Below are 23,338 nucleotides of genomic sequence, written 5' to 3' on the forward strand. Positions count from 1 at the left end.
ACCTATAACCATAAAATTCCTACAAGAAACATAGGTAGTAATCTCTTTGACACCTGCTATCAAAACATTTTTCTAGATCTGTCTTCTTTGGCAAGGGAAACAAATGGCAAAATTAAACTGTTGGGACTACACCAAAATAAAAAGCTCTTGCAAAGCCAAGGAAACCAACAAAACAAAAAGACAACCTAATAAATGCAAGAAGATATTTGCTAATTACATATATGATAAAGGGTTAGCACCCAAAATATATAAAGAAGCTATGCAACTGAACACCAAAAAAATGGTGAAATAATCCAATTAAAAATAGGCAGAACATGAACAGACTTTTTTCCAAAGAAAACATACAGAGAGACAACATACACATGAAAAGATACTCAATATCACTAATCATCAGAAATGCAAATCAAGACCACAGTGAGATACCCACCTCACTCCTGTTCAGAATAACTAAAATAAAAAACAAGAATTAACAAGTGCTGGCAAGGATGTAGAGAGAAAGGAATCCTCATGCACTGTTGGTGGGAATACAAGCTGGTGTAGCCACTATGGAAAATAATACGAGGTTTCTCAAAAAATTAAAAATAGAATTACCATATATGATCCAGTAATTTCACTACTGGGTATTTGCCCAAAAAAATTAAAACAAAAATTCAAGGATATATGCATCTTTATATTTACTGCAGCATCATTTATAATTGCTGAGATATGGAAGGCACCCAAGTGTCCATCCATAGATGAATAGATAAAGTAGATGTGGTATATCTATAGAATGGAATACTATTCAGCCATAAAAAGAATGAAATCTTGTCATTTGAAACAACATGAGTGGATCTAGAGGACATAATGCTAAGTGAAATAACTCATGTAAGGACAAATACCATATGATTTCACTCATATGTGGACTTTATGAAACAAACAGAAAAAAAAAGACTTAAAGAGAATAAATTGGTAGTTGCCAGATGGGTGGTGGGTGAGGAGATGGATGCAGTGGGTAAAGGTGATTAAGATTACTGTTATAATGAGCACTGAGAAATGTATAGATTTGTTGAATCATTATATTGTACATCTGAAACTAATATAACACTGTATGTTAACTATACTGGAATTGAAATTAAAAATTTAATAATTAAAAAAAAGAGGTCTACATCTTTACAGGGAATTCATGACCTTCTTCATCTAATCCCAATGTACTTTTTAAGGGAAAAGTGGCCAGTATTTATTGATTATCCATAATATACTAGATACTATACAATACATTATATTTCAAAGATTATATTAATCCTTACAATCACTCAGGTTTTGAAAACTAAGCATTAGAGAGGCTATGTAACTAAGCCAGGATTACATTAATAGTAAAGAGTAGATCAATAGCATTAAGGAAAGGAGAGGGGCAATATGAGAGATTTTACATGTCTAGCAAATTACCAAATGATGCTATGTTCTCATGCAGAGACTACATTTTGGAAATTACTAATTTATCTCCATGACATCTGTCCACTGGTACTTCTTACCTCACATTAGTCTTTTGAGTAGACTGTGCTCTCCCTAGATGAAAGACTTAATATACCCAAAATATACTTGGTTCTTTTTTGTCTCTGTGCTTTTACCTTGTATTTCTTCTCTATCTAAACTACCCTCTTTTTCTTACCCTTCCCCCATTTTTTCCTACCTATTGAAATATTTTCCTTTAGAAAATCACTCAAATGTTACCTCTTCCATGAAGACTTACCTCATATCCTCACCAAAAAGTTTACAACTCTTATTTTGAACTTAACAGCACTTTTTGTCAATTTGTGTCATTACCTACTATCTTATAGTTGTTTATGTGCTTTAATGTTTTGTATTACATTTGTAAATTCCCTAAGGAAGAGAGTTGCATTTATCTCATAATACTTAGTGCGACTCCTTAGTTTCCTAATATGCCTTAGTTGGAATATACTAAGACTATAGTACTTGTATTTTTGAAAATTATTAAATAAGATAGTGTTTGTGAAAATATAAAGTTAAAATATTTTCTTTTTGCCATGACTCTGGACATTCTATAGATGAAAAACCACATCCCAAAATTAATTTTTAGATATTGAAAGAAACTGATGGACTTTTTGAAAAAGTGGCAAAATAAAAGTCCAAAAAGATTAAGAGAAAGTAACAGATATAGTCTCTCATGAATATATACTAAGGTTTTTAATTATATACATAATACATGCATAACACACACACAGAAAAGTAGTAATCTAGATATTATAACTTTTCTACATACATACAATACTGACTGGAGTTTTTATTTATACATTTATTAGCACTGCTCTTTAGGATGTCATCCGAGAGTAGATGAAGTATTATTGGAAATGTAATAGGCCTGGGCTTGTTTACCAAAAAGTTGGAATAAAAAGAATTAACTGAATTTGTATTTGCCAATAACCTTGTGGTGAAGGGACTTAATACTTGGAACATTCTTAAACATTCTTGGAAAATAGAGTTACATTCTTATAATTGGAAATTAAATTCCAAGTTCCATAGTACTTTATAAATTACAAATATATTGAAATACATTATTGTCAGGATAAATTCATTGCCATTATCCTTAGAAAAGGAATCTACATTAACACAGATGGGATGAACTTGCTGTATAAAATTACAAAGATCCCAGGGGCATGTATCAGTCAAATTCTCTGTACCTTAAAGATAAAACCTCATAAAAACACATTAATGATAGAGAGATAGATGATTTAACTGATAAAGAGATCAAAATAATGGTCCTAAAGATAGTCACCAAGGTCTGGAGAATAATGTCTGAACAAAGTGAGAATTTCAAAAGAGAGACTATAAGGAGGTACCACACAAAAATCACATAGCTGAAGAATACATAACTAAAACAATCAGTAGTGAAATTTAACAACACTAGATGAAGCAGAAGAAAGAATCAGCAAACTTGAAGACTGGGCAATGGAATTCAGTCAGAGGAGAAAAAAAAATTGAAGATAGTTTAAGACACTTGTGGGACAGCATCAAGCAGACTAGTATTCACAATGTAAAAATCCCAGATGGAGAAAAGGAAAAGTGGAAAGCTTATTTGAAGTAATAATGGCTGAGAATGTCCCTAAGCTAAGGAAGGAAATAGACATCCAGACTCGAGAAGCCCAAGAGTTCCAAATTGGATGAATCCAAACAGACCCACTGAAAGACATAAAAGCAGCAGGAGAAAAAAAAAAACTTTTTTTATATACAAGGGATCCTTAGAAGATATCATTAGATTTTTTTTTCAGCAGAAACTTTGCAGGTCAGAATGGAGTGACAAAAAATATTCAAGTGCTGAAAGAAAAAAAAAAAAGCCTGCCAAACAAGAATCCTCTACCAAACAATGTTGTCCTTCAGAATTGAAGGAGAGAGAAAGAGTTTTCCTTATGAGCAAAAGCTGAAGAGTTCAGCACTACTAGACTGGCCTTACAAGAAGTGTTAAAGGGATTTCTTTTAGCTGAAACAAAAGGGTAATATTTACTAACAGGAAAACAAATGAAAGTGTAAATCTCACTGGTAAAAATAAATATATAGTTGAATTTAGAATAATGTTTTAATGGTGATGGATTGATCACTTATATATCTAATGTGAAAGTTAAAAGGCAAGTATTGGGGTGCCTGGGTGGCTCAGTCATTTAAGCCTCCAGTTCTTGATCTCAGCTCAGGTCATGATCTCACAGTTGGTGAGGGCTCTGCACTGACAATGGGGAGCCTGCTTGGGATTCTCTCTCTCCTTTTCTCTCTGCCTGTCCCCTGCTCACTCTATGTCTCTCAAAAAAAACCGGCAAAAGTATTAAAAAATAACTATAAATATAGTAACTTATTAATGGATATGCAAGTTAAAGAGATGTAAATTGTGACACCAAAAATAGATATAGTGCAGGGTGTAAAAATGTAGAGCGTTAGAATGTTTTCAAACTTAAGTTATTATCTACTTCAAATCAGCTGTTATAAATATGTTTTATGTAAGCCTCATGGTAACCACAAAGCAAAAACCTATAGGAGACACACAAAAGATAAAGAGAAAGGGATCGAAACACACCACTACAGAAAGCCATCAGATCACAAAGAAAGGGAGCAAAAGAAGAAACAAAGGTATTACAAAACAGCCAGAAAACAACAGAATTACAGTCAGTCCCTACCTATTAATAATAACTTTAAATGGACTGAATTCTCCAATTAAAACATAGAGTGGCGAATGGATTAATGAAAACAAGACCGCACTATATTCTGCCAACAGGAGTCTCACTTCAGATGTAAGGACACACACAGAATGCAAATGAAAGGATGGAAAAAGATATTTTCAAATGGAAAACAAAAGAAAGCTGAGATAATTATGCTTATACAAAACAGATTTCAAGAAGAAGGCAAAAGAAGGTCATTGTATAATAATAAAGGGATCAATCCAACAAGAGGATACAACATTTGCTAAAACTTATGCACCAAAGAATGGAGTATCTAAATATATAAAGCAAAAATTAACAAACTTTAAGGGAAAATTAGAGAGCAATGCAATAATGGTAGGAGTCTTCAATACCCTGTGCTTTCATCAATGATTAGATCACCCATACAGAAAATCAGTAAGGAAACATTACACTTAATGACACTTTAGACCAAATGGACTTAATAGACATTTACAGAACTTTCCTTCCAAAAGCTGCAGGATACACATTTTTCTCAAACACACTTGGTCCATTCTCCATGATCATATATTAAACCACAGTACAAATCTTAATAAATTTAAGATTAAAATCATATCAAGCATCTTTTTTATTCATAATTGTATAAAATTAGAAATTACAAGAAGAAAAATGGAAAAATCACAAATATATGGGGATTCAACTACATGCTACTGAACAAGTGGATCAAAGAAGAAACCAAAACAAAATCAAGAAATATCTTGGGAGAAATGAAAATGGAAATGTAGCATTCTAAAACTTGCGAGATGAAGCAAAAGCAATTCTAAAAGGGAAGTTCATAGCAATAATTTCCTACTTTAGACCTCAACTAAACTTTATACCTCAAGGATCTAAAACAGAAAATTTTAAGCCCATAGTTAGAAGGATGGAAATAAAGAACAGCAGAAATAAAAGATCTAGAGAATAAAAACAACAAAAATACCAATGATATTAAGAGCTGATACTTAGAAAAGATTTAAAAATTTGGATTAACCAAAAATATAATAATAAAAAGGTGACTCAACTAAATAAAACCATTTATAAAAGAGGAAATGTTAGAACTGATGTTACACAAATACAAAGATCATAAGAGACTATGGTGATTAATTGTATGCCAACAAATTGGACAACCTACAAAATAAGGATAAATTCTTAGAAACATACAGTCTACCATGACTTAATCATGAAATAGAAAATCTGAACAGACCAATTACTAATAGGGAGATTGAATCAGTAATTTGAAACCTTGTAACAGATCAATGGCCATATGGCTTCACTGGAGAATTTTATCAAACAGAGAAAAATTAATACCAAACCTTCTCAGACTCTTCCAAAAATAGAAGAGGAAAGAATACTTCCAAATTCATTTTATAAGAGCAGCATTACCCTGATACCAAAACCAGAGAAGAAAATTACAAGAGAAGAAAAATACAGGTCAGTATCCCTAATGAACATAGATGCAAAAATCCTCAACAAAATATTAACAAACTGAGTACAACAATAAAAGGACCATGATGAAGTAGGATTTTTTCCCAGTGTTTCAATGATGGTTTAACATCCATCAATCAATTGATGTGATAGACCACATTGACAAAATAAAGGATAAAAATCATATAATACTTGGGGCACCTGGGTGGCACAGATGGTTAAGTGTCCAACTTTGGCTCAGGTCATGATCTCTCAGTTTGAGGGTTCGAGTCCCATGTCAGGCTCTGTGCTGACAGCTCAGTCTGCTTTGATTCTGTGTCTCCCTCTCTCTCTCTGTCTGCCCCTCTCCTGCTCACTCTCTGTTTCTCTCTAAAAAATAAATAAACATTAAAAAAATCTTAATTAAAAAAATCATACAATCCTCTCAACAGATGCAGAAAAAGCATTTGACAAAATGTAATATCCATTCATGATGGAAATTCTGAACAACATGGATATAGAGGAGATGTATCTGAATATAATAACACAGGTGATAAGCCCACAGCTAACATCATACTCAATGGTAAAAAAACTGGAAGCTTTCCATCTAAGACTTGGAACAAGACAAGGATGCCTACCTCACCACTTTTATTTAACAAAATACTGGAAGTCCTAACCGGAGCAATTAGAAAGGAAAAAGATAAGTCACCCAAATCAGAAAAGAAGTAAAACTGTCTGTTTGCAGATGACATGTTATTATATATAATAAACCCTAAAGGCTACACCAAAAAAAAAAATAATGTTAAAACTAAGAAACAAATTAGTAAAGTTGCAGGCTACAAAATCAATATGTATAAATCAGTTGCATTTCTATACACTAATGAACTATTAGAGAAATTAAGAAAACAATCTCATTTACAATTACGTCAAAAAGAATAAGATACCTAGGAATAAAATTAACAAGGGAAGTGAAAGTCCTATACACTGAAAACTACACGACATTGATGAAAGAAATTGAAGACACAAATAAATGGAAAGATATTTCATGATCATGGATTGAAATAATATTGTTACAATGCCCATATTCCCAAACAATCTACCTATTCAGTGCAATTCCTATCAAAATTCCAGTGGCATTTTTTACAGAAATAGAACAATCATTCTTAATGGAAATGCAGAAAACCCCAAATATTGAAAGCATCTTGAGAAATGTGAACAAAGCTAGAGTCATCACACTTCCTAATCAACTGTATTACAAAGCTATAGTAATCAAAACAATATATCAAAAGCATAGAAACAGACACAGATCAGCTGAACATAATGAAGTACCCATAAAAAAAAAACCATGCATATGTAGTCCATTAATTTAGGACAAAGGAGCCAAGAAAATACAATGGGGAAAGGATAGTGTCTTTAATAATAAATGGTGGGAAAACTGGACAGTTACATGAAAAAGAATGACAATAGGACTACTATCCTATCTTAAACCATACACAAAAGTCAACTCAATATAAAGTCTTGAATGTAAGACCTGAAACCATAAAACTCCTAGAATAAAACAGTGGATAAGCTTCTAGACATCATTCTTAGGCAGTGCTTTTTTGGATTTGACTCCAAAAGCAAAGGCAACAAAAGCAAAAATAAATGGGACTACATCAACCTAAAAACCTGTACAACAAAGGAAGTCATCAACAGAATGAAAAGGCAACCTATGGAACAGAAGAAAATATTCACAAATTATATATCCAATAAGGGGTTAATAATATCCAAAATATATAAAGAACTCATAGAACTTAGTAGAAAAAAATCCAATTAAAAAATGGGCAAGGATGCTCAGTTGGTCAAGCGTCTGACTCTTGATTTCAGCTCAGGTCATGATTCCAGGGTTGTGGGATCCAGCCCTTCATCAGGCTCCATGCTGAATGTGGAGCGTGCTTGGGATTCTCTCTCTCTATCTCCCTCTCCCTCTGCCTCTCTCCCCCAATTGTGCTTGCTCTCTCACTCTCCCTCTCTGTCAAAAACAAAAAAAAATTTTTTAATGGGCAAAGGATCTGAATAAACATTTTTCCAAATAAGATCTAAATGGCCAACAGTTACATGAAAAGATACAAAGAATTGGAAATCAAAACTGCAATGCAATACCACTTTACTCACCTGCTAGAATGGCTATTATCAAAAAAGATGAGATAACAAGATGTGCAGAAAAGGGAATGCTGTGTACTGTTGGTGGGAATGTAAATTGGTTCAGTCACTATGGAAAAGAGTATGGCAGTTGCTCAAAAAATTAAAAATAGAACTACCATATGATCTAGCAGTTCCATCTGGGTATTTATCCAAAGGAAAGGAAATCACTATCTTGAAAAGATGTCTGCACCCCCATGTTCATTGTAGCATTACTTACAGTAGCCAAGACTTAGAACAACCTGTGTCTATTGACAGATGAATGGATGAAGAAACTGTGGTATGTATATGCAATGGAATATTATTGAACGTAAAAATGAAAGAAATCCTGCTGCTTGCAGCAACATAGTTGGACCTGAGTACATTATGTCAAGGGAAATAAATCAGATGAAGAAAGACAAATAACTATTATCTTACATATATGTGGAATCTAAAAATAACCAAACTCATAAATACAGAGAACAGATTGGTGGTTGCCTGAGGCAGGCATTGCACAATGGGTGAAATGGGGGAAGGTAGTCAAAGACACAAACTTCCAATTATAAGATAAATGTAAGGGATGTAATGTTAGCATGGTGACTATAGTAAATACTGCTATATTGTATATTTGAAAGTTTCTAAGAAAGTAGATTGTAAGAGTTCTCATTACAAGAAAAAAATAGTAACTGTGTAGTGATGGTTGTTAATTAAGCTTATTGTATAATCCTTTCCCAATATATATACATATCGCATCATTTTTGTACACCTAAAACTAATACAATGCTATTTGTCAATTATATATCAATTAAAAGAATATGGAAAATTTAAAGTAAACAGCTATCATCTCTTGTCTTTGTGAACAGGACTCAAGAAAAAAAAACAATAAAACATAAGACAAATTTAGGTTATTTCAGAGAGTGAAAGTAGTAAATAATCTCATTCATAGGAACAAGTTTTGGGAAAAGATTGTTATATGACTTAAAAATCTTAGTTTTAAAATTTTAGAAATAGACTAATCCCTTTGTTTTCAGCTGATGAAAATTAGATGTTACCAGGTGAAAGTAACACAGCCAGTTATTGAAAAAGCATGATTCCAACTCATATGAAATCCAGGCCTTCAACTCTTGATTCCTGTCTTCCAGTGCTTTTCCATTGTTTATGTTTCTTATCTAACCACCTAGTTTAAAAGTGGCTTGGAAATTTACAGTAATCTTGAAAGACCTTTCTGCTTTCAGTTGCCCTTGTTTTTCAATGGATCTGTTAGCAGCTGAGCTCTCCAAACTCTCCCCACTGCCATTCATTTGTGAGAGACCTTATTTTACTTTAAAATTTACACTTTACTAAGAAGCAATAGCTCAAATTTAAGTCTCCCTCAACTCTTGAGTGCTCTTTGTTTTAGACTTTTGAAAATATTACTGTGCTAGACATTTTTACATTTATCTCATTGAAATCTTAGAACTGTATGAGATACAAAGAAGCTAGAGAAAGACGATATTTTGGCCATTACTTCTTTAAATTGGCTAATATATTCTGATTTTATGTCCGTACATCTTTACAATCTAACACACTAGCTATTGTGAAAACCTCAGCCAGAATGCCCGATTTGTGTAACAATTGGTGAATCTCTAGCTGTAGTAATTTCATTCTAAAACAGTTGTTCCCATGTGAAATACAATGTTTGATCTCTGTTGTTGAATGTATTTAAACCAACCATTCATTGCAATTTAGTATTCATCCAGTTTCTCTTTCCTTTCAGGCCTGTATGTGGAATCAGAGGTAAAACTCTCATAATTAACCTGCCAGGTAGCAAGAAAGGATCTCAGGTAAGCCACCTTGAGATTTATATGGGTTAGTATAAAGTTTTAGCCAACCACAAATTAGTCAACCAAAAAGCTGGAGCACTCCACAAGGCTTCCCTCACTTCTAACACCAGTTGCAACCTAGCATATTCCCAAAGCCACCCTCACTTTCGATAATTCACTAGAAAGACTCACAGAACTCACTGAAAGATGTTATGCTGGTGGATATAATTTATGACAGGGAAAGGATACAAATTAAAGTTAACCAAGAGTAAAAGAGAAGGACTAAATGCACACCTTCTATAATCCTCTCCCTGTAGAGTCATGAAAGCATTATTCTTTTGGCATCAGTGTATGGCAGCACAGGGAGCATTGCCAATCAGGGAGGCGCCAAGCCTTTTGTGTTCAGAGTTTTACTGGGGCTCATCACATTCTGCCAATATGGCTGGCCTTTAGTCTCTAGCCCTTTCCAAAAGTTATGCTGATTCCTTTAGTCCCCACCACTTTCCAGAGGCAAAACTGATACCCAAATGCCCAAAGCACCCATCATAAATCACATTGTTAATACTGTCTGGTGGCCAAAGCTCCAAGGCAAACAAAGACTCCTATCACATCCCAAAAACTGAGAACAAAGGCCACACTCTCTTGAGATAAGGTTAAGTCTTCATTACACAAGCTTCCCCCTGGCCTTTGGCTGAGGCTGTCTTATAGAAAATGATTGTATTTATCTGGCTGGGCATCTATATTTACTACAGCATTTATATTACAGATGCAACAACAGTATCAGTATGAATATGTCTAAAATTTGAAGAAGCCAGTATGAGAGATGAATTTGAGAAACAGCTAATCTATCCTCTAAAGCCATTACACACATTTTCATATTTTTGTACTAATATACTAATTTTTCTACCTCAATCTGCTACTATTTGTATTATGTGATACTTTGAACAGAACTATTTACCACAGAAATTAGCTGACTTTTTCAAGCCAATCATTTTTCCATTGGTGTTATATTTTGAGGGGGATTTAACCCAATTTCCCATTATATATGATCATCAATATCAGTATTCTAATCTTTCTAGCAACACCAGTTTTATAACATTTCATAGTAGGGTGGTAGATATAACCTGAAATATGAGCCAGAAGATACTGGCACACTACTGGAGTCCTACACAGATATTAACAACCTAGTCCATCATCGTATCATATGACCAAAATGTCTCCCAGAACTATGCTACTCAGGTTTACAGGCTTTTCAGGTTCCCAGAGCAGGAGTAGTCTCAGCAACATAGGGCTTTACCCCTTCTGGCATCTATTACAACTGAGCTAAGAAACAGTATCCTCTTGTTCTAAGGATTTTGAGACACCAATATAATATTGGATCTCTTTCATTGCATAACCCATGTACTCATTCCTTTACCTCCAGTTACCATTCCTCCTTCTCTCCATTTATACTCGGGACTTTTCCTATGAAAATCTTTGAATGAGACAGTTGATTTGGCCACTGTGCTGGTCCAAATTGCCACTAGTAATACTTATTCAGCAAGTGCCACCTGCTTAGTCCTTTTCCATTCATATTAGGTAGGGTTACGTAGTAGGTACAGAACTAGTGAGCAATCGCACACACCAGGCAATGTAACTGCATCCATTTTCAATCCCAATTTTTCCAGATGGAGTCAGGCATAATCTACCTCATCAGGCCCTTAGGAACTTTGACATAAAGACTTAAAGATACAGTTTCTGCTTAGGAATCATCCTGCTTCTGGCACGCACAGTTGCAGCCCTGCTCCTGTCACCACAACATCAGGTAGAAAAAAAGAAAGTTGATCTGATATGATAAAAGAAAAAGTATAGTCCTAAAGAAAAAATATAGTCTTACCAACATCACCCCCCAACCCTCTCTTCCCCAGAAAGGTAGAGGACTATATTTAGTGGGGACCCTCCCTTGGCCTCCCTCATGTTGAATGTGACCACACACTAATGAGAGTATGTAAGCCATGCTCCTCCTTTTTTAGACAACAAATGTTTCCATTGCCCATTCAAATTTTCTATCAAATCATTGCTCTGAATATGAAAGTGTGTACCTTGGTCTAAAGAAATGTGACTCTACAGTCATTGGTACAATATTTTCTGCCCTAGTCCTTTCATAGTACACTGAGCATTTGTATCTACCATTGGGTAAGCAAAGCCCAGTACCGAGTAAATGTCTATTCCTGTTAGGACTCATTTGTAGCCTCCAGAGACTAGCAACATCAGTCATACTTGCTAGCTATGTGTAGGACCTTCCCCTATGGAATCTGCCATATAGCTTTCTGCTGTCTTTTTTGTTAGCAGACAGAACAGTTCTTGTTGGCATTTTGTGCCTCAGAGGGTACAAGAGAAATTTATCAATTCAGCCCATCTCTGCATTGTTGCAGCCCCCCATTGTCCATTCATCTCATGGGCCCAGGTGCCATGTCAAGCGTGCATGCTCGGATATCTGCTCACGAGTTCCAGTTAACTTCCCATTCTGAAAGGGGGTTTTTCTGATGGGGATTAACGTATTCTACTTTAATATACCCCTTCTATTCCCGGAGTAATTTCCATGTCCTATACAGGCATCCCTTTGATAGACCAATTTTCCATTGCCCTTCTGCCTAACCATATGACCAAGCTCCTGGACACTTCCTATGAGTTGGTAAAAACCCAAACATAGGGGCAAACACCATGCAGTTCAGCCCATCGAGCTGATTTGTTTTTACCTTCTTCAATCAGAGTGGCGGCCTTCCAAACAGGATGCTGTCCCTTCACCTTGGAATTGCCATCCATAAACCAAGCAGCTCTTTGTTGATCAGTAGAAAGCTGTTTATAGGGCACCGCCCAAGTGGCCCAAGTGGCCATAGGATCCAGCAGCTCCTCAGGTGGTTCCGAAGTCGGCCCTAGGTGAAAAGAGGCTACCTTCTCGTGAGTACCTCCTTGCATTCTCCTGGTAGCATGATCCTATATGCACCATTTCCATTTTATTATGGAACTCTCCTGGGCATTGCCTTCCCATTAGAGCATTTCTCTACTATTACCTAAAACATTATGGATATTTCAGGTTTCAAGATAATTTTATGTTCTTCAGTCATAGGGTAGTCTCAATTATAAATCCAATAGCAAGCTAGTAAATGCCCCTCAAATGGAAATTTTCTGGTCCCAAATCCCAGCAGTTGTTTTTAGGTGGCATTCACAGGTTTTTGCTATAAGCCTAGTTTGCACTCCACTAGGCCCCTGGACACTTCCTATCAGTTGGTAAAAACCCAAACATAGGGGCAAACATGCAGTTCAGCCCATCAAGCTGATTTGTTTTTCCCTTCTTCAATTAATAACCTGTGTTGATTCAGGCAATCTTACTTATTTCCACTTGACATGTACAATCTATGTTAGTGGAAGAGTGGATTTATATGATTTGTTTTACAGTACTAGGTAGGGGAAGAATTATCCAGTCAAACATAATATTCATCCCCATAATACATTCCAGTGAAGGAGACTGACCACTTCATATAAAGTTCACTGTTCACACATTCTAATTTTCATCCCAACTTTCACCATAATTCCATCAACTGTTGTATCTCTGTATAATTCCAGTCCAACTGTATCCCCTCATTAGAACTTCAACAGGTGTTAGAATCACAGTACTTGAGTAGTGCCATGTCAAGGAATCCTAGAAAAGGATCTTCTCCTTCCCATGACCATTTTATCCATTTGTGTGTATATGGCCTTGGATCTCTAGGCCTGGGTTGGACCAAGGGATTCAGACTCTTTGGTCTAGACTTATATTGATTAGATTTGGGACCCTCACTTAAGGTGATTCAAGGTGAGGTTTCTTTTAGTTATCTATGCCTTCTAGCTTTTAAAATTCCTTCAAACTAGGGTAAATTTAGATTTGTTTAGGACCCTTTAATGTTGGGAGACCAGTGCTCCCCATCTGTCTGCTCAACCCATAATGGTGCTACATAAAGACCTTTCTTTTGCCTCCAACAGTGCTCACTTTATTCATCCATTTCTTAATAATCATTTAAGTATTTCTGCCCTGACAGGACAAGTCCCTTGTGTCTCCCATTTCTCTTTTCCCCATTCTCTAATGAATAAATCTAACTTTATTACTATTTATTCCTTCAGCGTAACATTTTTCTTTGGAAGCAGCTCAAGGGCTAGCAGCTATATGTCAGATGAGCCAGAATCTAAGCTTGGTGCAACCTTAGGATCCACCCCTACGTTCTCCATTTTGTTTTAGTTAGTACAGATAACAATAGCCAAGAGATTATATATTTACCTTGTTTCTCTATGCATCCAATACAACTCCTTAAAAGTTGCATCTTTCATTTCAAAATTCCATTGCTAACTTTTATCTCCAATAACTAATCATAGCACAGTTACAACTGCATACTGTGCATGATCCTGTGTTTATCCAGGCTCTAAAGATTCATCATCCCCACCCTCTTCCGTTCTCTTCCCAGATCATGCTTCATGATCACATGAGTCAGGATCTTTCTACTGAGTTTCATTTCTAACACCAACTGTAAGGAGTTTGGGCCAACTGCAAAAGTTAGCCAGCTATAAATGTGGAGCACTCCACGAGACTTCCCTCACTTCTGGCACCATAAAACTACCCTCAATTTTAATAATTCACTAGAAGCACTCACAGAACTCATTGAAAGCTGCTAAACTCAAAGTTATAGTGTATTACAGGGAAAGAATACAGATTGAAATCAGCCAAGAGAAGTAGCATATAGGGCAAACTCTGAGAGGTTCCTCAAATGAGGAACTTCTGTTCATCCTCTCCCATGGAGTCAGGGATAGCATTACCTCTTCTTGGCCATAGTATGAGACAGTACACACAGAATATCACTAAGTAGGCACACTCACCTTTGTCTTTGATGTCTAGAGTTTTTACTGGGACTTGATCACATATTACCCATATGGTTGACCTTTAGTCTAACCCTTCCCAGAGGAAAAACTGTCTTTAGTCTCCAGTTTCTTCCAGAGGCCAAACTGACGCCATGTTTCCCTAAATCCTCATAATAATCCACATTATTAGATTGTCCAGTGGGCAGATCACCCAGGCAATCAGCGACATTCCTTTTAGGCAAGACCAGGAACTAGAGTTCACCTCCCAAAAGCTGAGAGTAAAGGCCAGACCTCTCGTTAGTCAAGGTTAAATTCTTTGCCATATAATCTTTATCTCTAAGGTGATTGAACCATACAAAGAGAAGTCAAAAGATTAGGCACCCTTACAGATATTCCCATAACCCTCTGTAAATTTTAAGATATTTCTTTATATCTTAGATTTTAAGGTAAGTTATTTTAAAAGAGAAAAACCTCTGCCCAGATACATTCCCCAGACATATCTGGCCCTATGTTCTGGTTTTAAAGTTCTGCCTATTCTCTTTTGGTGATACATTACAGGTAACAGTGGACACTTGAGCAGGAGACTATAGTGATTTTTATGCAGTGCTCTGTACAAACTCATATCTATTTTTGCATATTGCACAATGTTGCCTAGCTGTATTTTATGATGGTAGTCAGAACTTTAGCTCTCCAAATAAATTAAGTCAGTCCTCAATTGGTTTGTTAATTCTAGTACTCTAACTAGAAAGGTGAAAACTGTTTCCTGCCTTTCTCATAATGCCTCTTTAAGACCCAAAGTTGTATAGAAATTTTAGTTTAAGAAAAATGTACTCTAGGCTTATACATTACTGTAGTTCTACAGCTTACAGAGAATACTTTAATATATACAGTGTTTACTTCATATTTCATATTACAGACAGTACCTTAAATATGATTTATTCTTAAGACTGACAGAAAGAAATATAGATCCAAAATCACAAATAAATGTGATTGCTACCATTTTATATGCCTGTAAAGGTGTTTTATCTTCATTTTTTTTCTTCCTCTTGTATACAGGAATGCTTTCAGTTTATACTGCCAGCTCTACCTCATGCCATTGACCTTTTACGTGATGCCATTGTAAAAGTAAAGGAAGTGCATGATGAACTTGAAGATTTACCTTCCCCACCACCTCCTCTTTCCCCTCCTCCCACAACTAGCCCCCATAAGCAGACAGAAGACAAAGGGGTTCAATGTGAGGAAGAGGAAGAAGAGAAGAAAGACAGTGGTGTTGCTTCAACAGAGGATAGTTCTTCATCACATATAACTGCAGCAGCCATTGCTGCCAAGGTAAGCCCGCTGACAAAGACCCAAAGATCTAAAGGAACCACAGGTAAATGTACTGATTTCATCCCTCTTTCTGTCCCATTTTTTTCATAAGTTCAGTACATCTTCAAGGCATCCTTAAAAAAGAACTAAGGTATTTATGACACTTCACAGCTATGTTCCCTCCATAATGTAGATAGACTCGTTGAAAGCACTGAAGTTCTCAGTTTTGAGGCGTTAAAAATATTGCTGTTACCTACTGAAGTATAGCTGTAATGATAAACAATGTGACACTTTAAGAACTCTCCAGAAATGTCATTTTTGTGATCATATTAAATATATAATATTTTTATATTTAAAACATCAAATATTCACAAATTCATAAAGGAGCAGCAAACTGAAGGTAAGAGACCTTAGATAATTTTAAAATTAGTTGAGAAAGCTTAATAAAGATTTTTTTAAAGACAGAGTTTTTCAGCAATTAACACTTATTTAAATATTTCTTGACCCAAATTACCCAAGTACTATAGAGAGGAAATAAGATACAATATATTTGCATTTTTTATTTAATAAAGTAATATTATTAGAATAGTACCAAAGTATTGCAGATTCTCTGTGGGCAATTTTGGTAGTAAATAGAGTACCATGTGGAACTTGCATAAATTTAGTCACCTTAGTCATAGAACATCATCTACATTATTATTCATATTTAGTATAATCCACCCAATATGCTTTAAAATCTTCAGAAAGTAACATATCACTTCTGAGAATAATGATTGTTCATTGAGAGCATAAAGATTAAAAACCTAATCTTACTATATGAAGTAATTCCTAAAGTTTCAAGAGTCATCCAGGTATTTTGGTTATGAACATAACGTGAGGGGATTTTTGACAACACATAAATTGTAAAGGATCGTAGAGATCTTTTTAAGGTGTCCTTTTACACCACCAGTAAGTGGTTCTTTCACTGAAGACCAAATGATTTTGTCTCCACATCTATTCAGTGGTCCATTAAGTCTTTACTTAAGACTAGTAAGTAGTTATGTTGTATGTGATTTTTGCTTTGTTTTGTTTCATTTTGTTTTTATGGAGCTGATTAAATAGGTACATTTTTAAATCATTGTATCTTCTCTTTTACTCTTAATTAAAAGAGTAAAAAGTGCCATCAATTGCCATCTTAAGAAAAAGCTTACAACATTTGAAGTCTAAGCTGATATTGTCATTCTACATTTGAGAATTTTTGGCATTTCATTGTTTCATTTGTTTTCACCTTTTCCTTTCCAGTCATTTTGCTTGTATAGTTTCATGTTTTCCTGTCACTGTACTCATAGTTGTTATGTGTTGTGCATTAGAAGCATCCATTCTACACCAGTCCAGCTGTTATCATGGCACACGGTGAGCAGCCCATTCCTGGTCTCATCAATTATTCCCATCATGCAACAGACAGTACAGATGAACGGGTAAGACAATAGGCTTTTGCGTTAATGATTTTGCAAGCATACAGCCTACCTCCTATCCTTGGAGATAGGTATAACATTTTATGGAAGATGTGTTTTATTCTGAAGGATCTTCAGCATACTTTTTTCTAAAAGTGTAAGTGCCACTGAGCATATTCCATCAAGGAATTTAATAGAGTTTCTCCTGTACCTAAATACTCTAATATCATTAAGATTCTGTCATATGTGACAAAGAGCATTTATCACACAACCCCAAGAAATTCATTGCTCAGAAATTATTTTCCTTTAGTAATTTTATCAAATACCTTTAAATAAATTACCTGGCTCAATTAAGATAAGCCATTAAAAGGATCACTTTAAGTCTTAAAAATCCAAACAAATTGGTCAAACTAATATTTAATTAACCTCGCTTTTTGCCTCATGATTTTTCTCCTGATTTTCTTTTCCTTCATTATGTTCTCATTAATACCATTTAGAGATTTGAGTCTTGATACAATTTCTGAGATTACTAGTCTTCAAATAAAAGCTTAGAAGGATACATTATCACTTGTTTTAGTCACTGTCTATATGATAGTTTGTAAAAAGCTCCAGGCCAGAAAAGATTAAACTGTTAAGTATAGCTAACTATTAAAAAAAAAATTTTTTTAAACCTTAAAAATGTTTTAAAAAATAAATACAGTATAACTAAACAGTAATAATTTAGACCATGGATGTCAAAAAAATCTATCTCAGTCACTAATATGGATATAAAATGAGAGGGGGAAAAAATGAAGAAAATAAAAAGTAATAAAGTGAAATTTGGCTTAAAATCCTTAGGGAGATCCAATTAAAAATGGACAGAAGACATGAACAGACATTTATGGAACATTATTCAGCCATGAAAAAGCATGAAATCTTGCCATTTGCAGTGACGTGGATGGAGCTATAAAGTATAATCCTGAGTGAAATAAGTCAGAGAAAGACAAATACCATATGATTTCACTCTCATGTGAAATTCAGGAAAAAAACAAATGAACAAAAGAAAAAATAGAATTCTGTTGGCATTCGGGATTTACCTGTGGTTGTGACAAAAAGATACCTGTGGGCTTAAGCAAGTGCTTGAAAGTGTACTCTTCCAGCAGTGTGGTTTATCTGGTCCTATTAGTTGAATTCATTGGGCATATTGGTGGATGATCTCTCAAACTGTTAAAGAAGGGGCCTCCGGGTGGCTTAGTCAGTTAAGCGTCCGACTTCAGCTCAGGTCACGATTTTGCAGTTCATGAGTTCAAGCCCCACATTGGGCTCCGTGCTGACAGCTGGGAGCCTGGAGCCTCCTTTAGATTCTGTGTCTCCTTCTCTCTCTGCCCCTCCCGGCTCATGCTCTGTCTCTCTCTCTCAAAAATGAATAAACATTTTTAAAAACAATTTTTAATTTAAAACTTTTTAAAAAATATTTATTCTTGAGAGATAGGGAGAGACAGAGCATGAGCAAGGGAGGGGCAAAAAGAGAGAGACACACAAAATCTGAAGCAGGCTCCAGGCTCCGAGCTGTCAGCACAGAGTCTGATGCAGGGCTGGAACCCATGGACCTCCAGATCATGACCTGAGCCGAGGTTGGACGCCTAACCAACTGAGCAACCTAGGCTTCCCTTAATTTAAAACTGTCAATGAATAATTTTTAAAGTTAAAATCATAACTTTATTACAAATACTAAATGAATACATATCAATGGTGTTATTTCATTAATTAATTATTGAAGGAACCAGAAAGGTATTACAACTGGTTCACAGGAAAACTCAAAGGACACAAATACGTAAACATTAAGAACTAAATGAATGGAGATGAAATTTACAAATAGATGTAACACTTTAGTTGTTATCTGCAAAGCAGCCCATTACACTTCTCTTGTATAAAAGAATCATTTGGACAAAATCAGTTACATTACTATTTTCTGCAAGTTTGAGTTGTAAGATAGCTGAAAGACTGGACAGTGAACATAATCCAGAATGGTCCACTACACAGGACACCTAATATTTTTGTCCATTTTAAAGTCTTTCACAATTTTTCTTGACCTTTGAAAGGAATACAAAGATGCATGGATGTTTACAAAAGAAAATAAAATTTTTACTCAAGATGTCCATGGATCTAATGTGCTTCTTTAAAAATGACTGTTGATTTTCTCAAAATTTCAATTAAAAACACCAACAAGTGCTTATAACACTGCTGTTGTTTGTAAAGGGGTGACTTATTAGGATGCCAATTGTTTTTTTCTAGCATTGACCTTTGAGTAATATTGTGACCCAATTATGTATCTATGTGTTAGGAATAAGTAATGATTATTTGGGCTAATGTATGTTTTTATAAGTTTTACATTAAGCTAACTATTATCATAAAATTAGTAGAAAGCTATATTAAAATAAACTACAAAGACCTTTTTCATATTTGGGAAGCAATATGCATTGTGCTTTATGAAACAGCATGAATTTTGGTATCATATATTTTCAGATCCATCAGTTATTAGCTCTATGACATTGGGTGTAGTGCTTCTCCTTTCTAAGCCCCAGTCTTCTCTAAAATAGGAAGAACAATGATATTAACATCATGATTACTTAATGACTAAGTTGTGAATATTCAAATAGGAAAATGGATATAAAAGCACTTAATTCAGTGTCTGAATAAAAGTAAGCATTCATTATTTTAGGGAGTCAACCACCTCACTGATACCAACTCAGCTTTCAGATGCTACTTATATATTTCTCTCTTCATACCTCCTCTTTCCTTTGCCCAGTTGAACAATCCTTTCTTTTTCCTTCTTATTCTACCTTTAGATATCATTTAAGGCCTAATAAGTGGTTCTTATATTTTTATAGGTGGTGACCTCCTTTGGAAATGTGATTACTGTGGCCTCCCCTCTCCAAGGGGCTATGCACACAAATGTTGAGCTTAGTTGCAAGGCCTATCCCTTAGATTAAATATTCTTGTGCCACAACAAACAACAGGTGTTGGTGAGGGTGTGGAAAAAGGGGAACCCTCTTGCACTGTTGGTGAGAGTGTGAACTAGTACAGCTACTCTGGAAAACAGTATGGAGGTTCCTCAAAAAGTTAAAAATAGAACTACCCTACAATCCAGCAGTCTCACTACTCGGTATTTACCCAAAGATATAAAACTGCTGATTTGAAGGGATACATTCACTCCAGTGTTTATAGCAGCATTATCTGCAATAGCCACACTATGGAAACAGCTGAAATGTCCAATGACTGATGAATGGATAAAGTCAATGTGATATGTATGTGTGTATATATATTATGTGAAGCAAAACAAGTCAGAAAAAGACAAGTTTCATATGATTTCACTTGTAGAATTTAAGAAACAAAACAAACAAGCAAAGGGGAGGAAAAAGAAAGATGCAAACCAAGAACAGGCTCTTAAAACTATAGAGAACAAACTGATGGTTACAGAGGGGATGTGAGTGGAACAATGGGTTACATAGGTGAGGGGATGAAGGAGTGCATTTGTGATGAACACCGGTTGCTATATGGAACTGCTGAATCACTGTCTTGTACACCTGAAATTAATATTACACCGTATGTTAACTAATGAATTTAAATAAAAACTTAATAAAAATAAAAATTCTAAAAAATTCTTGTGCCAGCTAAAGTCCAGCCTCCTCCCTAAACCTTTTCATAGATCTAATCTATATTTATCTTTCCTTTCCTTTTGTATTGCGTTCACTCACCAAATATTTATCTCGACACTAATATGCATATATCACTCTGTTGGATGCTGTGAGTTTTTAAATGATTATATATGATTTGGGCCCTGCCCTTGAGGAACTCACAGTATAGTACAAGAGAATATATTCTTAAATGAACTAGTTTTATAAGTATATCATAACTGTTTAGTGTTCTCATGAGGTACAAAACTAGTCCAAATTTTATTCTAGAAAATTCTATGAGATTTATCAGTGGCTATTTTGAAACTACTTGGCATGATGAATTCCCAGAGAACAATCTGGTCTAATCCACCATCATCTTTCATCTCAAGTTATTTCAGTGGCTAGTCTCATCAGTTCCACCTTTGCCTCTCTTCAGTTTACTCTTCCTCTCAAAGCCAAGTCCACTTTTTAAAGCATGAAGTAAATCATGTCACTTTTCTACTGGTAACTTTCAATGGATTCTTGTTCCATACAGAATAAAACTAAAACTCCTTGACTTGTTCTGCTAGATTCTACTTGATCTGGCTCTCTCCAACTTTTCTAGGCCTTTCTCTTAGCATTCTTCTCCCTTTCCTCATTGCTCACTAAGCTTCATCAAGCTTTTTCTTGCCTTGGGGAATGTTCTGTCCCCACTACCTAAAACGTTCTTAACCCCACTCTTTGCCTGGCTGACTTCTATTTATTCTTTATGTTTCATTGTAAGTACCTCTTTCTCATAGAAAGACCCGATCTGCCTCCTCCAGTCTAAATTATTCTTACAGTTACTTTCTCTTATAGCATCTAATACTTTTCCTTTATAGCACTTATCACAATTTACAATTGTGTACTTATTCATGTGTTTGATACCTATATATGTAGTCTGTAAGGTCCATAAGGACAAGTATCACATCTCTTAGTTTATATGATTGATCTATACAACATACAGCACAGCTTGGAACATATTATACACTGTATAAATATTTGTTAAATATGTTACATGAGACTGTCCATCAACTAAGTTTACAAGACAGATATAAAAAACCAAGATATGGTTATCAATGCTCATGATGTGTAAGGACTCTTCCATGAAACAGATAATCAGCATATTCTTTCCCTGTAGTAAGCCAATATATTAAGTGACTATAGTAATGATGATGAGATAACGTTTTTAAAATTATTTTAATGTTTATTTTTTGAGAGAGAAAGATAGAGGTTGAGCAGGGGAGGGGCAGAGAGAGAGGTAGACACAGAATCCGAAGCAGGCTCCAGGCTCTGAGCTGTCGGCACAGAGCCTGATGCGGGGCTTGAACTCACGAACTGTGAGTGAGATCATGACCTGAACTGACGTCAGACGCTTAACCAACTGAGCCACCCAGGCGCCCCAAGAAGGTAATTTTTTAATGCTAACTATGCAGCAGATAGTATTTTAAGTGGTTTATATAAACTATCAGAAATTGATACTTAAATGCAGGTATCAGCAAGATAATACTTTTTATTTTCTTGGAACACAAGTTCATATGGCAAAACAAATTTTCATACAGACTCTGATTAATACCATTGAGAACAACAAAAATTCTGAATAATTTCAAACAACATGAGAATAATTTTAATAAGTATAAATAGTCCTTATAAAGAAATAAAATCATGAAGATTTAAAATTTTACATTTATAAAAAAACATGTTATAGTCGACCTCATGTTCACTAGACAAAATCATAAAGTGTGGCTTTTCTTTGTAAACATGAATCATAATTCTTTTGTATTTTTTGTCATTAAGTTTAATCTAAATGCAGGTCTTCACATTTATTCTTGTTAAATTTTGTTTTGCTACATGTATCTGATCAATCTAGCCTAAGAAGATCTTTTTTTAAATCGGTATCTGCCATATTACCTGTATTTTCTAGCTCTGTTACCGGCATATATGTTAATCATGCTTTCATTGAAGTTACTGATAGAACTTTTTTTAGGATAGGCCATTTTGCATGCTAACAGAAACGCTACTGGTTATTTGTATGTGTATATGTTAACCAACTAACATATATGTCTCTTCTAGCCATCAAAACCCACTTTCTTTATCTGTCTTGTCCACAGGAATTTTATGAATGACTTGTCAAATGCCTTACTGAACAGGATACACTAATTTGATAGTTCTGTGCCTTAGTAAAATTTTTATAACACTTAATCATAGCCACTAAAATAACAGTATCAGAAGCTCTAGAAAGATACATGATATATATATTTTACATTTTATATATGTAATCTATTTTTACTATAAATTCAGATCTTATATTGCATATTTGGATGTCTAGTTGGATTTTTAGAAAATACAACCTACCCAGAGCTCCTGGCTGGCTCAGGCACAGGAGCATGCAACCCTTGATCTCAGGGTTGTGAGTTTGAGCCCCATGTTGGGTATAGAGGTTACTAAAAGAATAAATAAAAACTTTAAAAACAACAAAAAAAGGAAAA

General features: G+C 35.0%; 1 protein-coding gene across 17 annotated transcripts in view; it reads left to right on the forward strand.

Annotated features, from left to right (window-relative positions):
• The window catches only part of GPHN (gephyrin), a 618,401-nt gene that overhangs the window by 371,793 nt on the left and 223,270 nt on the right, over positions 1 to 23,338 (forward strand). For 10 of the 17 annotated variants that reach the window (XM_053224579.1, XM_027065945.2, XM_027065951.2 and 7 more), the window contains 3 exons: positions 9,520 to 9,586; positions 15,491 to 15,763; positions 17,092 to 17,199. In XM_053224579.1, the coding sequence (XP_053080554.1) occupies positions 9,520 to 9,586; positions 15,491 to 15,763; positions 17,092 to 17,199 (448 nt within the window). The remainder of the gene's footprint in view (positions 1 to 9,519; positions 9,587 to 15,490; positions 15,764 to 17,091; positions 17,200 to 23,338) is intronic. The other 7 variants (XM_027065952.2, XM_027065956.2, XM_027065959.2 and 4 more) reach the window with 1 other exon arrangement.

Source organism: Acinonyx jubatus, chromosome B3 (genome assembly GCF_027475565.1).
Source record: "Acinonyx jubatus isolate Ajub_Pintada_27869175 chromosome B3, VMU_Ajub_asm_v1.0, whole genome shotgun sequence".
Taxonomy (NCBI): domain Eukaryota; kingdom Metazoa; phylum Chordata; class Mammalia; order Carnivora; family Felidae; genus Acinonyx; species Acinonyx jubatus.